Raw genomic sequence first — 15,349 nt, 5'->3', positions numbered from 1 at the left:
TTTTTAGAGGCATGGGGCATTAATCCAACATAGAGAAATGGGTATTCCCCTTCAGATTGGGAGTCTGGCCTCCTTGCCCAGCTCATGTCTCTCAGCCCTCTATAAGGCAGCAGGTGAGGATGGAGGGGGGCCCTGGGGTCTATAGGGGGCTGGCCTGGAGGCAGCTGACAAAAAAAACAGGAAGAAGGGCTGGGGGGAGTGGCTGTAATTATAGGGCATTTATTATTAATCAGATGAAACTGCTAGAAGCAGCTGGTGTAATGTGTGTAGTTATACAGACTCTGCATGCCCCCAACACAGGCACACTCGAATGCATACTCACCTACACATTCACTTATACATGAGTCCTGTTTTGCTTTCAGAGTTTTCTTTTCCTCAAGGTTGGATGACTCTCTATTAGTCTGCCTGTGTATGTCAGTGTGTACCTGTCTGCTTTTTCATGTCAGCCTGTATCCTCCTCTCCCTCTGTTGTCTCCTTTCCCCACCATCTCTGTCATCGCTCAGCCCCGTGTGTCTGTCTTCCTGTCTGTCTCCGTCTCTGTGGGCCTGTCGGTGTGTCTGTATCTCTTACCACCAGTCTGCTTGTCCCTAACACCTTGTTTGAGTTTCCAGCCATCTCTCCCTGGTTGGTGGTACCTCTGCCTCTCCAGGCAGAGTCAGATGACATGGAATTCCTTTCTCATGCGTATGTGTTTAGGCACCTTATCGTGCCTTTGGCAGACGCAGCTGGGACCTGTTGTGGTGGGAAATGGAGCAGTTGGACTCTGAGAATCTTCCAAGGTCTTGTAGAAGTCGAGGGCTCTGTTCAAGTAACTGGAGTCCTAGAAGCAACAATGACTTTCAGAATAGCTTTCTTCAGCACCAGTCATGTGACGTTGGGCAAGGAAAGGTGCTTTTGTTCTCTGAGCCTCAGTTTTCTCATCTGCAAAATGGGACCAGGATTGCCTTCAAAGGTTGTTTCGGTGATATGGTGCAAAACTGTATGTTAGGTCTTTATCATTGTGTTTGGCTTATCAAGGGCCCTGAGCAAGTGTTAGCTGCTCCCGTTATTATTGGGAAAGGCACTGTGCTGGCAGGGGAGAGATCTGCAGAGGCAAGTAGAAGGGCACTAGTAGAAGGGCTCCAGAATGAGATTTGCACTCAAATCTCTGCTTTGAGACTTGAGTTGATCGGCTGTGTGATCTTGGGCAAGTTAACCTCCCGGAATCTGTTTTTTCAGCTGTCAAATGGGAATAATAATAGAACCTACCTCATGGAGAAGTCATGAAGATTAAATGAGATCATGTATATAAAGTGCCTAACACAGTTCCTGGCACATAACAGATGCTCAATAAATCATAGTGGTGATGAGGAGAAGACAGTATGATGGTGTGTGTTTCTGCCTGCTGGGGGCCATGTGTCCCTGTGTGAGTGTGCATGGGAGGATGTGTGTGACATGGAGGTACTTGTGTCTGTGAACCGGTTGTGTGGGGATTTCAGATGGTCTGTGGGTCTGCATCTATGTGTGGTGTCAGGCCGCTGGTTTCTGGCCTCTCCTTGTCCCTGCGGTTCAGAACCTAAAGTCTGCAAAGGGTGCTTCAGGGAGCCTGGACCACTCCCAGCTCTTTCTCCTCTGGACACTGACCTGCTGCCTGCCTCAGTCTCCCCTTCTCACAGTGGGGCTGTGAGCGTGAAATGAGCTCTGAGTTTGACTAAGGTCTGAGGCTCCTCTGTGGCCTCTGATTTGTGCCCTTTGCCCTTCTAGAACCCAGCCTTGTCACATCATCCCGCCCCCTTGGTTTCAGAAGTCTCCGGAAGAGCCTGGTCTGGAGGAAGAGGAGGACATTGATGTGCTCGGTGTGCAGCGGTTGGTGAAGAGGTATGTGCTGGGGGCCTGGGGGAGGCAGGTCAGTTTCAGGGCATCTGGCAGGTGCCATGGGGGCCGTAGGTCTGGGGATGTGAGTGAAGGAGGGTCTGAGATCCCTTCCTGTTCTTCCCCCCTCCTTCCTCCTGAGGCTTTTCATGCCCCCATGACAGGCCTATAAAGGGGAGGAGACTTACCCACCATCACACAGGCAAGGGAAAGCCAGGTCAGAAAACTGAGTTCTGCACTGCTGGGACTGAATCCCGGATATGGGAGCATGTTTCTGTCTCATTGTCAGGCTTCTTCTCTGCCCAAAGCATCTTTCTGGTTTAATTGGTGGGGAGCCGCTGAGCTTGGAGGAGATGGGATGGAGGGTCAGAAAGTCCAAAATCTTCTGAGGCCAGCCTTGGGGGCTGGGCCTGACTCTCCCTGCCTTTCATTCAGGCCAGGCAAGGCCCCTGGATTGGCAGCCCCAGGGTGGGGGTGCTCAAGAAATCGAGGCACTGGAGCGGAACGGAAGGGCCTATTGTCGAAAACCCGCCAGAGGCCCACAAAGGCCGGCAGGGCTTTTCATCTCAGCTCCCAAACAGACTGGCCATTTTCCCGGCCTGGAAGTGGGGTGGGGGTGGGGGGGCTGACCCTTCAGAACTAGCAGTGGGGTGTTGTTGAGGGTGGGGTCCAAGCCGAGTGTATCCCAGGCTGACAACATCATGGCCATAAAAGGGACTTAAAATGGAGCTGGGGTTCTGAAGAGTAGAAAAGGGACTTTAGAAGGCTGGAGAGGGTTATGCTTCAGTCTCCCGGTTCCCAGAGGACCTGAAGACTTGGAGTGGGGTGTCTATCAGAAGTTCAGATTGGCACAACAGTGAGGGGAACATCTGGGAGGAGCTTGGTGGCCGGTTGGGAAACTGAGCTGTTGAGCTGTGCTAATCACCCCCGACACACTGGGGACACCTTAGGGAGCCGGAACTGGGGTCGGAGCACAGAAGGCTAGCGGTCAGGCAAGAGAATGGGCTCCATGGAGCAGGAGGGACTGAGGCCAGACAGCAGGAAGGACTTTCTGCCAATGAACAGTAGCTCAGATGCCCTGACCCTGTCCCTGGGGATCCCTGAGGAGCACAGAGAGCAGGGGAGCTGGAGAACACCCCCGGGGGGGAAAGGCTGAGGCGGCTTCTGTGGGGGCAGAGGAGGAGGCTGTGAGGGAGGACTTGGCAGTTCTGTCCACCCTCCTCCAGCAGCACCTTCAGCACCGCTTTAAAAACAGCTTTTTAATTTAACAAAGTGGATGAAAAACTGTTTTTGGAAATAAAAGATATCTGCTGTCTCCCAGGCTAGCACTCAGCCCTTGCAGAGAACCTCTCTCTCGGTTTCTCCTTGCTGTTGGTGGCTCCTTTCCTCTCTCTGCGTCTGTCTCTCTCTCTTTTTTGTTTGTTTCTGCTCTGCAGCCCCCCAGCTTCCCCTTGGCCTCCCATCACCGTCCCCCACCCTCCCATTCAGCCTCTGCGGGAGTGTCATCCTCAGCCTCTTATTTCCGTGTCTGCATCTCCTTCTGTCTCTCTGCTCCCAGTCTCTCTGTTCCGGGCTTGTCTCTCTCTCTTCTGATTCGTCTCTGTCTCCCAGCCTGTCTCAATCTCTGTCTCCCTTCCCCCGCTCCTTTCTCCCCCAACCCCTGCTCTAAATGGGTCTATTTAAAACACCCGACGCTGCCAAGTCAGAAAAGCGTCTCCTGATAAAGCGCATTAGGCGGAGGGAGGGAGGAGGGGGAGGGAGGCGGCGGGCGGATGGATTGATCCGAGCCCGTAACCCCATTAATCAGGCATCGTGGATCCCCCTCCCTCCCCCAGCTTCGGCCCCTTCAGAGCTAAAAGCCCCTTAAATATTTATCACCCCTCCCCCATGGGGGCGATGGGAGAGCTGTGTGGCCGTCGGTGTGAGCATCCCCAGCCTCCTGGTCTCCCCCCACCATCCCGTGGGTGTGTGTGTGTGTGTGTGTATACACACGTGTGCATGTGCTCCTGTGTGCATGCATGGGTGTGCACACACCTGACAAGCCCAGGGCCCAACTGCCATCTTGTTCTCCCCAAACCACTGGAGTGGGCTGTTCCCTGAGCAGCCTCTGGGGACCTTAGGTGTCTGGCCTGGCTTCTGCCCCTCCTGAAGGGTTGGGCATACAGAGTAGGGGGACCCTGGGGTCCACTGGGGGTCCTCGTGCCCCTCAAAGTGCAGGACTGGAGGACTGGCTGGCATTGAACTGTCATCCTCGGGAGGGAGGTGAGCTGTGGTTCAATGTCCAGATTCCCCCAAATTTCCAACGCAGGTCACTCGGAGAGTTGGGGACTCCAGCTTCTAAGAGTGCACAAGGTCCCTAGGAAGGCTAGTGGAAGTTCCCTCTTTCTCCTCAGAGGGCAGAAGTAGACCTGGGGTGGAATGGGGGCTTTCCCTGACCTCAGACAGGCAGGAAGGCACACTGGACCGGGAGGGGGCTCCCCGTCCCCCCTAGAGACTAGACTCTCTGGGGGTGATGTGGGACGGAGAGCCCTTCGCAGCAGAGGTCAGCCCTGAGTGAGACCGGCCGGGGCTGGTCCCAGTTGGCCTGAGAAGACTCGGCCCGGGCGGGGGAGGGGAGGCCGCGGCTGCCCCCAGGGGTGAGGAGGGGCGGGGGTGGCGGTGGGCCGGAGCCGGGAGGGTCCCTTCCCCCTCCCCTCCCCCTGCCTCGAGTGCCACATCTCCTCCTGACTCAGACAATTAGATTCAAAGGATGACCTCACTGCCTGCCGTCCCTCACTCGCTCCCTCCGCTCGCTCGGCTCGCTCGCCCGCCGCGCGCTCCTTCCTCCCCGCCTCCCGGCCCGCTAGCCGCCCAGCTCGCTCGCAACGGCTCGGCCCCCCGCCCGCCGGGACGCTCGGGGGTGGGGGGGACACGCCTGCTCCCCGGGCCGCCCGGGCCCCAGCCCCGAACCCCCGGGGGGCCCGATGCCCGCGGGCGGACGGGCGGACCCACGGAGCGCCGGAGGCACCGACGGGGCGCCTGCGCGGGGACCCAGGTCAGTGGCCGCGCGGCCGCGGGGCCGGAGAACTTGTCACCCCCGCCCGCGCCGCCCGCCAGCCCGCCCCGGCGCTTCCCGCTCCTTTCTCGGCCCCCGCCCCCCGCGGCTGCTCGGCGCTCCCCCTGCCAAGCTGTCTCTCTCTCCTCTTCTTTTTCTCTCCCCCCAGCAGCCCCCCTCTGCCTCTGCAGCCGGTGGGAGGGACTGGGACTTCCTGAGGTCCCAGGGATGGGGCCGGGGCCCACTGGCTGCAGCCGGACCAGGCCTCCAGCAAGAGGAGGGGGTCTGGCCGTGTCCATTGGCCTGGGGGAGGGGACCACCACCGGGGTGGGAAGGGGGCTACTGAGAGAGAGGCCCCGGTTGTGGGGGTGACGTCCAGGCAGAGGGATGAGCTCCCAATATCTTTCTTTTCCTGCATCCTGTGGGCCTCTTGCTTGGCTTCGTTGGTCCCCACCTCTGAGCTAAATAACTTCGGTCCCTGCGGCCAGGTCTCCTTTGGCCCCCACAGCCTGTGTTCTTTGGAGCCTTGTCACCTAGTTTCCCTTAACCCGGCTGCCTGAATTCTTTTGTCACTTTCCTTAAGTCCCTGTCACCTGGCTTCCTGGGCTTTGCCTTGCTTGGTTTCCTTAGGCTCTGCCACCCGGTGTTCCCTCCCAGGCCTGGTCCGTGGGGCCCAAGCAGGCTCTCTTTAGGATGGGGCATCAGGGCTCACACTACACCTGGAGCAGCAAGTGGTGAGGACGTCAACAACACTGACGATTGTTCCCGGGTTGGGGCCTGGCCAGCCCAGCCTGGATTCCTTTCTGCCTGGACAGCGACACAGCCTCTTCTCTTGTGATGGGGGGCGGGGCTGCAGGGTCCAAGGACGCTTTAGGATTCTTGTCCTGGTGGTTTGTTAAGGCAGCGCTGGCTTGGCCAGGGCTGTCCCCATTTCTCTTTGGGTCTGACAGTGATGACAGGGCCTTGGCAGGGGCTGGGGCTTGAGGTCAAGGTCTCATCTCCTTCCCCTTCCCCCACTTCCTGCAGCCAGGCCTGACATTCAGGTGCCCTGTAGACAGCTGTAGGCACAGAGAGGTTTCCGAGAGGCCTGGGCTCACACAGCAGGTAGCTAGGCTGGAGAAGAAGTGGTGAGGAGGAGAGGCGGGAGGGTCCTGGGGAGCAGGCTGGCTTCTGGGGCTTGCTGGCTCCTGCTGCTACCAGTGCCACCATCTCTTCGCCTGGGGGCTTCCTCACCACTCTACTCTGGCCAGGATCTCTCCTCATTCCTGAATGCTGGTGAAAGGGTGAGCAGAGAAAGGTGCCAAGTAGGGAATGGTTTTCTGCTTTCTCGATTTTTAGAAACTTTCCCTTTCTGTGTTAGGCCACCCTGAGCTTTATCTTCCCTTCCCCTAAGCACGGGCCTGGCAACCCAAGGTCCAAGCAGGGAGTGACTATTCTGGGTGTGTATGTGTGTGTTTCTCACTGCCGGGTGTAGAGGTGTGAGGGCTGAGGGTGAAGGGGGTGGGGTCTTTGGTCTCGGAGTTTCTGGAGGTGCTACGGTATCTGTGTGCAAGGGTGACTGTTCTGAGTGTGTGCTGGTATCCATATGTGAGGCCAGAACTGTTTTGATTGAGCATATGTGTGAGAGTCTGTGTGTGTGACTGTGACTGTGATTCTTGTGTGCAACGCACACCACTGTGTGCGAGGATGTGGTAGTGGGTGTCCACGTGGGAGGCCGTGATGAGTGGCGGTAATGGGAGAATACGATGCCAGTGTCTGCGAGAGGGGTGCCTGGGTGTGTCTGTGAAGTTCTAGCTGTGTGGTGGAGATGGGGGGCTTTGGGGAGCTCTACGATGGTAGCGAGAGCCTGAGTGTGCATTCTGTCTTGGGGTGAAGCGAGCACCGGGTGTGTCTGCCCCTGGATTGTGGGTGTGTGTGTGTGTGAGCGTGTGTGTGTGTGAGCATGTGTGCGCGCATACTCATGCCTGTGTTTACCCATCAGGAACAGATTGCTCTGGCTTCCCCACTGTGCGGAGGGGAGGAAGGGGGAGGAAGGATGGCTTGCTTTTGCCCAGCAGACCAGAAGCTTCCTCAGAAGTAGTGTGTGCAGTGTGCGTGCGTGGAGGGGGGTTGAGGAGAACAGCACACGTGGACAGTCGAAGTTTCTGTTCCCCCCACTCAACTCAGACTCTGTCCGAAAGACCATCTTCAGTTCTTTTTGTTACACATTGACGCTTCGCGCGCACTGCCCACCCCGCCTTGTGTGTGTGTGTGTGTGTGTGTGTGTGTGTGTGTGTGTGTGTGTGTGTGCACGCGCATGCACCCACATACACACAACGTTGCAAGCGTCAACCTCTGTGTATGTATTCGAGGTTGTGTCTGCACCGTAGTGGTGATGGGGCCCTGCGTGGGGGGTAGTGGGAGAGGCTGAGGCAAAGAGGTCTTTGTCCCAGCCCCCAAGCCTGGAGAGCGATTCTGTCCATCCTTCTGTCTCCACAGAGGGCTCTGCAGCCTCCTTCTGCCTCATCTGCTGTGAGTCTGCTGCAAGCCCCCTCCCCTGTCAGCTGAGGGAAGTCTTGGTCAGCCCCGTTGACCTGCCCATCCCCCGCCTTCCATGGAGGCCTTCCAGCTGTCTATAACCTCCTGCAGCGTCTGTTCCTCCATGAGGAGCCGCCTGGCTCCCCCTAGACCTAACCAGACTGGTGTGTGGCCCTCTTCTGCATGGAGAGATCCTCCTGATTCTCCTAGAAGCCAGGAGGGACTCTGGACTGGGGCTAGGGGGAGGGGGGTTAGCGCTTGCATCTTGGATGCTGTGAAGCTGTCCAGAGCCCATGTGCCCACGGGGAGGATATGAACTTCTCTGCCCCTTCCTGCTCCCCATTGGAGAGGCAGAGGGTTGGGTCAGATGACTTTTCAGGGAGCAAGCCTGGACCTTTCTAGAGGACTGCTCTTGTCCAGGCCTGCATACATGAGTGTGGACGAGCCAGCACCCAGGTCACCGGGCAGCACACAGGGCTCGCCTGGGGCTCCATGTGTGGGCCCGGCTGGTGTGATTTGGATGGGTATCTCTCTTGGACACCTCCCAGTGGCCCATCCAGACCCGGTACGGGAAGCGCGCAATACGCCAGCACACATGTGCAGCAGGGCACGCACATGCTGATCTCAGGGTCCCCACGGTGCAAGAGGTTGGGGGGTGGGGGGCGTGAGCACTCAAGAGTCCAAGCCGCTGCCAAAATCCATTGGAATCTTGTCCCCCCCCCCAGGCCCCCGTCTCCGGCTGTGGAGGTCACAATAGCAGGTGCGGATACCGCCCCCCCAATTCATTCATGTTGGGCTGCCTCCTTTTCCACAACCTCAGCCAGAGACTGGAGCTGGGGGACTGCTCCCACCCCCCGCCTCCCTCCTGGCCCCCTCCCACTGGTGCTTAGCTTCATCCTGCCCCCCTTCTATGAGGGAGGAGTGGCGCTACGTTTGGGCAGTGTCCTTCCCCCAGAGCATGGGGGGCTTGCCCCTGGAGTGTGTGGGGATGGGGTGGCATCGGAAGAGGAGATAAGGCTTGAACCCAGGCACAGCTTCTGGGTCCTGTGCCCCTTAAGGTGGGTGGGGGGCCGCTGAGAGGAGGGCTGGGTCTGGATTCAAAGAGAAAGAAAGAGACCAGAGACTCAGAGACAGAGAGAGACGCCATGGGGAGTGGGAGCCTGCCCCATGGCCAGCCAGCCCCAGCCCAGGAGCTGGCCCCTGACCTGGGCCCGCCCCCTCCCCCATGGGGGGCCTGCCGGGCCAGCTGCCAGGGGCCAGGCCTCCCTCCTTGGCCTCCCCCCCACCCCCGGCCTCTGGACTCCTCCGGCCTCTGCCCCCACCCTCACCGCCCACGCTGTCCAGGCTGCCTAGGCCTGGTGGGATCTGGGGGCCTTCTGGCCTCAGCCCCTCCTCCCGCTCCTGGAGCTTCCCGCCCGCCCAGACTGTCTCTCCTGGGCTCCCCCTCGGCCAGCCGGGGCCGAGCCTCCCTGCCCACCATGCCCTTGTCCCTATCTCTGCCCCTGCTCTGTCCCTCGTTTTCTCTCTCCGTCCCCAAGAGTAGGTGCCTCTCTTCCTCCCTTCACCCTAATTTCTCTGCAGGTCTGAGGCCTGTAGAGTTTCCCAGGCCTTTGAATCAGTGGGTTCTTTTGTCCCAGGTTCTTGCCTCATTCCCAGGATGTGTCCCCTAGGGCAACTGCAGGGCGAAGAGAAGGGGATGAGGCCCCAAGAGAGAGTGCCTTTCCCCTTTCCTGGAGGATTCCAGAGCCTGGGGTTGCTGAAGGGGACTGGAAGCCATGGAGATATCCCCATGGCCCCCGCTGTAGGCCAGATGCTCTCCATCAGAGAAACACTCCTGACCTCACCCCAGCCCCAGGCCAGTGACCTTCACTGGGTCTCAGTTTCTCAAAGGCACCACGTAGGCCCTCGCTGTTCATTCATTTTCCAGGCCAGACTGAGCCCACCTGACCCACACCAACCAACACCCTGAAGCCTAAAGCTCTGAACACACTATTGCACATCAGCACACACTCAGTCAGAGCTGGGCTCCAGGCATTGGTGCTCAGAACTCCCACCCTCACCCTGTATGTGGCAGGGATTCCTCAGGGTTGGGTTGATTAACTTAACCTGCCCTCTTTCTGCAGGATGAATAGGGGCTTTCTCAAATTCACACTTCCCTTTCTCAGGTTTTGCCTTCGGCTGGGCAGGGGGTGAGGGTCGGGGCTCAGGGTACCTGCGACCTTGCTGGGACCGGTGAGAGGGGTCTTGGGCCCTGGATCCTAAGCCAGAAACTTGGTAGTTGAGATCCCTGATCCGGAGCCTGTCACTCTGTCAGTGTAGTGGCTGGAGACTGTCAGCCTCCATGGTGTCAACATTTCTGCAGGCTGGTGTTAACTCTGCGTGACTGTCCATCTTACTGAGTCTGTCAGCCTCCCTGTATCACTGTGGATGTCACCGTCATTGTCAGCCTTGAGTGAGTGGCAGTCTCGTTGCATCTTTGATACCAAGGTTACTGTCACTGTGACTGTGTCAGTGTCAACAGGTGTCGTCCCCCTGTTTGTTGGCGTCACTGGATGTGACTGTCACTCAGTGCATCGTTATCACTGTAGTGACTGTCTGTACCCGTGGGCATTGTCAGCTGTGCACCTGTGTCATTTTAGTGAATGTTGTTATTACTGTGTAGTGGTGTCCTTGTGTCGTCGTGGGACATGATGGTAAGTTGGGGGCCAGGATGGTCTCTTGATGAGTCACCTGTGTGTGTGTATGTGGCGACACTGGGCTTCTGTGTTGGGAGAGGTGCTGGGCTTCTGCTCACAAGGGGTTTGGGCTGCTGGGCACTTGGTAGTGGGGTGCCTTCTGCTCTCTCCTCACTGCTGGGTCTGGGGCTGGAGGCCAGGCTGGCCCTCTGGAAGGGTCTATGGAGCCTGGGCCAGTTCACATAGCCCTCATCTCGGGCTTTACAGCATTTATGCTCTAGATCTATCCCAGAGCCGTGGGTGTGGACTTGGAAAATTCCTGGGAAAGATGCTCTTTGCCCTGGGATGGGTGACCTGAGGTGAGCTAGGGCAGGGCAGAGGTGTAGCCTGGATGTCTCTGGCCTCAGCTTCCCTACCTGGGAATGGGTCCAGCTGGGACTCGGAGGGAAGAGGGAAGTCAAAGTGGCCTGGGACTTCCTGGGCCTGTAGGTGGGGTGGGGTTTCCAGCCACTCTTATCCCCTAGGGGCTAGGCTCTTGGCTTTATGGGCAGAAGCCCCCCAGCCCCCTGGAAGCCCTGCTTTTGTCTCAGATCCGCCAGTATGGCCGCACTGACAGCATCCTCCCCTTACACTGCCGGAGCTGAGTCGGCTTAGAGAGATGCTGTCAGTGGGCACAGAGACCCTGCTTGTGTCTTGTTTCTGTCGCTCTCTCCAGGTCATGTCTCTCCCGCTGCCCTTGGATCTCTGTTAGTATCGTGTGCTCCCTGTGTTTTGCTGTGTCTCTTCTTCCATTTCTCCCTGTGTTGGTCTTTTCTTGTCCCTCAGGGATTCGGCTCACAGCTTTCCCTCTCTGTTCCCCTCTCCCTGGGTGTCTCCCTTTTCCGGGTGCCCCCAACCGTGCAGCATCTGCTTGGTACCCCATCCCCCTGTCTCTGCAGCTCTCTCAGCAGCACCCGGCTCCCATGGCTGCAGCCTCTTTGGCCCAGGGCCCGGCCCTTACAGTAACTCATCGGGCTGATGGAGGCGACTTTGATGAAGAAGCCACCCCTCCCCCTGTGGGGACCCGCATGTGTGTGTGTGTGTTTGCTTGTATGCATTACACTCGTGCCAGGCCTTCTCCTCACCCACCACGCCCCTCCCAGCTGGGACCAGGAAGGAGCTGGAAGAAGAGGACCACCCTGTCTCTCTACTCCCATCCTGTCATCTAACCTCTGTCCCCTGTCTGCCCATCTGCCTCCCAGGCCCTGGGTCCTCTCCCATGTGCTGGGCAGCAGGTTGGCCCTGAGGTAGAGTTTCTTGCTGGCTGTGAGGAGAAAAGTGGATGGTGGAGATGTTAGGGGAGGGTCTGAGGGCTCCCTGCAAGGGTTGAAGGCGGAGGGAAGTTGTGGGGAGCGGGGGGAACCAGGTGGGCTTCCAGCCTCTTATCTGATTCTCACACCAGCTCTGAATTTAGAGCTGGCTCATCCTGGGTTCCTTTCTTGGCCCCACCACTTGCTGACTGTGTCCTTGGCCATTGTCTTAACCTCCTAAGCCTGAGGAGTAGCTGGAGAGGGGGGAGTGGCTGAGGGTCAGGAGCCAGGCCAAGTGGTAGCAAAGGCCTCAGGAGTTGCAGATGTGGGAGGGGTTGCCGAGGCCAGTCGGGGCCTAGAGAGGCGAGCCATGCCAGGGAGGGGCAGCCGGGGCTCCAGCAGCCACGGCTAGAGGAGCACCAGGTGCAGCGGGGAAGACTGGCCTGGGCAGGGGCAAGGGCAGCCGTGGGCAGGCAGGAGCCCTTCCCCAAAGGAGCCCCCAGAAGTCAGATTCTCCCCACTCCCCCACCCCCACACCGCTCCAGGCTGACACCCGCACTGCTCTAGCCCTCTCTGCAGTGTCTCTGGCTGTTTCTCTGGCAGCGTTTCTGACGGTGTCTCTGGCAGTGTGTCCGACTGTGTGTCTGAGTGTCCCTGGCAGTGTTCTGAGTGCTGTGGATACTTCCTGACTGAGCATCTGGCTGCGTCTCTGGCCCTCTCTCCGGCTGTTTTTCTGGGTGTATGCCTGTTTGCGTCTATCAGTTTCTCTGGTATTTCTCTGCTTGTGTGTCAGGCAGTTTCTCTGGCAGGGTTTCTGACAGTGTCCCTGGCCTGTGTCGCTGATGGCTGCTTCTCTGACTGGGCTTCTTGCTCTTTCTCTGATATATCTGCCTGCATCTGGCTGAGTGTGGTACGGTGTTTCTGGTGGGTCCTTTGATTGTGTGTTGGCTGTTCTCTGGCCATGTCCCTGGCTGGTTATCTGGTTGATCTACCTGTTTCTCTGGCTTGTGCCCCACACAGTCTCTCCAGCCTGTGTGTAGGCTCGCTCTTTGGGGCTCTGTCTCTTGTTGGGGGCAGAGTCTTTGCTGTGTGTCTGACTGTACCTCTGGTAGTGGCCCTGGTTGAGTGTCTGGGAGTGGTCTGTCTCTGGATCTCTGCTTCTGTCTTGTTGACAGAACTTTGTCTCTCTTCAAGACTGGAGTGAGAGAGATTTGGAACCTCTTGGGCAGGAGATGGTTGTTTCCCTCTCCTTAGGTGTAGGTGTGTGCTGGGGTGGAGCAGTGTGAGGGCAGCTGGACCCATCCTAGAAGCAGGACAACACACTGAGGGGCCACTGGATCCATCCTGGCTTCCGGAAACACGTCCTAACTGTGCTGTGTGTACCCATGTGGGAGTGTGCAGACACATGTACATCTGCTGGACTGGGGCTCTCAGGCTCCTGGGCTGGAGGGCGATAGGCTGGGGTCCCTGACTGGGACGTATATCTGAAAATCCTTCATCCTTCTCATGGTCACTGGTGTCCACTAAAGCAGAAACCACATCTGACCGGCTCACAACGTACCACTGCCCTGATACCCTGCTGCTCTGAACTTCCCAGAGCCCTGCCGGGCAAGGCTCACCTGGGGGTGGAGGGGGGGCAGGTAGGCGTAACATGGTAGGGCAGATCCCAGAGTCTCCCCAGGAGCATGGCAGGGGCCTTCCGTTCAAGGCAGCTTGGAGATGTATAGACCTCCAATCAAGTTAAAGCATTACCCTTTCAGTTTGCAGTGTTTATAGCTAATTAGCTAACCTCACCAGTAAAGTTATTTTTTTTCTAGAAAAATGGCCCTAGCATTACCAGTGTTCTATAACTCATCTGCGGTTGACTACATCCTGCAGCCAGCTTCCTTATCGAACAACAAACCACTGTAGGTTGCCTTCTACCATCTCAGCAAACCTTTGCCTACAGATGCCAATAAGGTTATTTTCTGTTACTTGAAGAGGGTCCTGAGCTCCATTAAGAAGGGCGCTTGGGGTCAAGGTGCCCTGGCCCTAGGCCTGGGATTTCCCAGTCTTCCCTGAGAATGGGGTGGCGGTGGGGGGCTCCCCAGGCAGCTGCTGCCTGGGCTGATGCTACCCCTTTCCCCGCCGTCCACTTTTTTCCCAGCAGATGGCTGCTCCTGTCCCGTGGGCCTGCTGTGCCGTGCTCGCTGCTGCTGCTGCCGTGGTCTACGCCCAGAGACACAGTCCGCAGGGTGAGTGCTGGGCGGGTGGGGGGCGAGGGGCGCTCCAGAGCTGAGCAGGACCCTCTCTGGCATAACTGTATGCACCCACTCAAGAGCCACATACTGCCATGTGCTGGCATCATCACACATGAACATGAGTTGTGTGACCCACTGACATTGTCCCAAAAGCACAACCCCCCAGTCACTGCTGGGTGGTTTCATGCTGATGGCATCTCTGGCTGAAGATTGTCCGATCCTCTTCCCACTAGGATACAGGGTACAGGTGGCTTAGATGGTAAAGAATCTGCCTCCCATGCAGGAGACCCGGGTTTGATCCCTGGGTCAGGAAGAGCCCCTGGAGAAAGGCATGGAAACCCATTCTGGTATTCTTACTTGGAGAATTCCATGGACGAGAGGAGCCTGGTGGGCTACAGTTCGTAGGGTCGCAAAGAGCTGGACACAACTGAGGAACTACATTGAGGGCAGCCAGGGACAGGACCCTGTACAGTATCCGGTGAAGTGGGGTCCCTTCAGGTTTATGGGGGGTGCAGTGGGAGGCACTGGGAGAGACAGTGGGTAAGAATGCCCCTCGCTTATCCTAGAAGGAATACAGGGACAGGGATGGAGGCCCCAGAACACGCTGAGGGGATGGGCAGGATAAGTGGGAGAAGGCTCGCCCACCAGTGAGCTGGGATGGCTGGAGGGGCGGGGGGTGCCCAGGCGGGGCCATTGGTCGCCTCCTCCCCTTCCTGGACCACTTGTCCAGTGCAAGGTGTGTCTTCCTCACAGGAACACAAACACGCAGAGCAGAGACGGGGGCACCCCTGCTGGGAAGGGTGACCACGTGACCCCTAGCCCGTCTGCATTTGAGGCAGCACTTCAGGTGGCCACATTAGCCCAAGTTCTGACCTCAAAACTCCTCGAATGAGGCTCCAAGTGTAGGGAGCTCCCCCCTTAGTTGTGTCCTGCCCCCTACCTCAGCTGGCCCAGGTAGAAGCAGAGAAGGCGGGGCCCAGGCACATAGCAAGCCCGGATGACTGAGCTCCATGACCCTCAAGGCTGTGGGTTCACAGAGTTCAGTAGGTCAAGGCTCCCGTGGCCTCTTCCTTGTGAACCCAATGCTGAGGCCCAGAGAGATCCTGGCCTACCTCAGGGCTGCTCCCCAGTGGGTAGGGACTGAAGGGACCACCAGGCCAGCCCATCGAGCCCCACCTGCAGTCGGCATGCCAGGGGCTCCTGTATTGACCTGACCAGCCCAGGCCTGCTGGTGGCCTCTCCCAGTGGCCTGGCCCCTGCCCTGTGGGGGACGTAGGCTGCATCTTTGGGTGTGAGACTGTCCTTGTGCACTGGACTGTGTTCTTGTGTGGGTGAGGCTGTGTCCCTGTTTGAGTGCATTTCTCTGTGGTTATATCCTTGTGGGCTGTGCCCTGTGTCCTGTGTCCAACGTGGCCAGTATGTGACTGTGGCCTGTGAGCAGTTGTGTCCTCGTGGCTGAGACTTTCCACCATGCATGACTGTCTCTCTTTGTGTCTGCTTTCTGTGTTTGTGTCTCTGTGTGTGAGACCACGTGTCTGTGTGTAACTGTGCCTCTCGCTGACAGTGCCATTCCTCTACACGTATGTCATCATCACGTCCCTGCATGGGACGGTGTCCCAGTGTGGCCTTGACCTGTGGATGGTTGTCCTGTGTGTGTGTGCTCTTCTCATGGTGACGGTCCTCATCCTATATGTGTGGTGATGTGAAGTTGCTTAGGACACCCTGGGGGGGACCGTTTCCGG

The 15,349-nt window shown here is 58.0% G+C and overlaps 1 protein-coding gene across 5 annotated transcripts in view; it reads left to right on the top strand.

The window, feature by feature from the left end:
- Positions 1-15,349, top strand: part of CNTFR (ciliary neurotrophic factor receptor) — a 38,164-nt gene that overhangs the window by 6,326 nt on the left and 16,489 nt on the right. Inside the window, exons 2-3 of one of the 5 annotated variants that reach the window (XM_027550056.1) lie at positions 1,785-1,858; positions 13,517-13,601. In XM_027550056.1, coding sequence (XP_027405857.1) covers positions 13,517-13,601 — 85 coding nt within the window. In that variant the 5' untranslated portion in view covers positions 1,785-1,858. Of the gene's footprint in view, positions 1-1,744; positions 1,859-4,799; positions 4,887-13,306; positions 13,327-13,513; positions 13,602-15,349 lie in introns of those variants that run through there. The other 4 variants (XM_027550053.1, XM_027550054.1, XM_027550052.1 and 1 more) reach the window with 4 other exon arrangements.

The sequence above is a fragment of the Bos indicus x Bos taurus genome, chromosome 8 (genome assembly GCF_003369695.1).
Source record: "Bos indicus x Bos taurus breed Angus x Brahman F1 hybrid chromosome 8, Bos_hybrid_MaternalHap_v2.0, whole genome shotgun sequence".
In the NCBI taxonomy this organism is placed as follows: domain Eukaryota; kingdom Metazoa; phylum Chordata; class Mammalia; order Artiodactyla; family Bovidae; genus Bos; species Bos indicus x Bos taurus.
The sequence above is the reverse complement of the archived record's forward strand: the minus strand, read 5'-3'. Positions and strand labels throughout refer to the sequence as shown.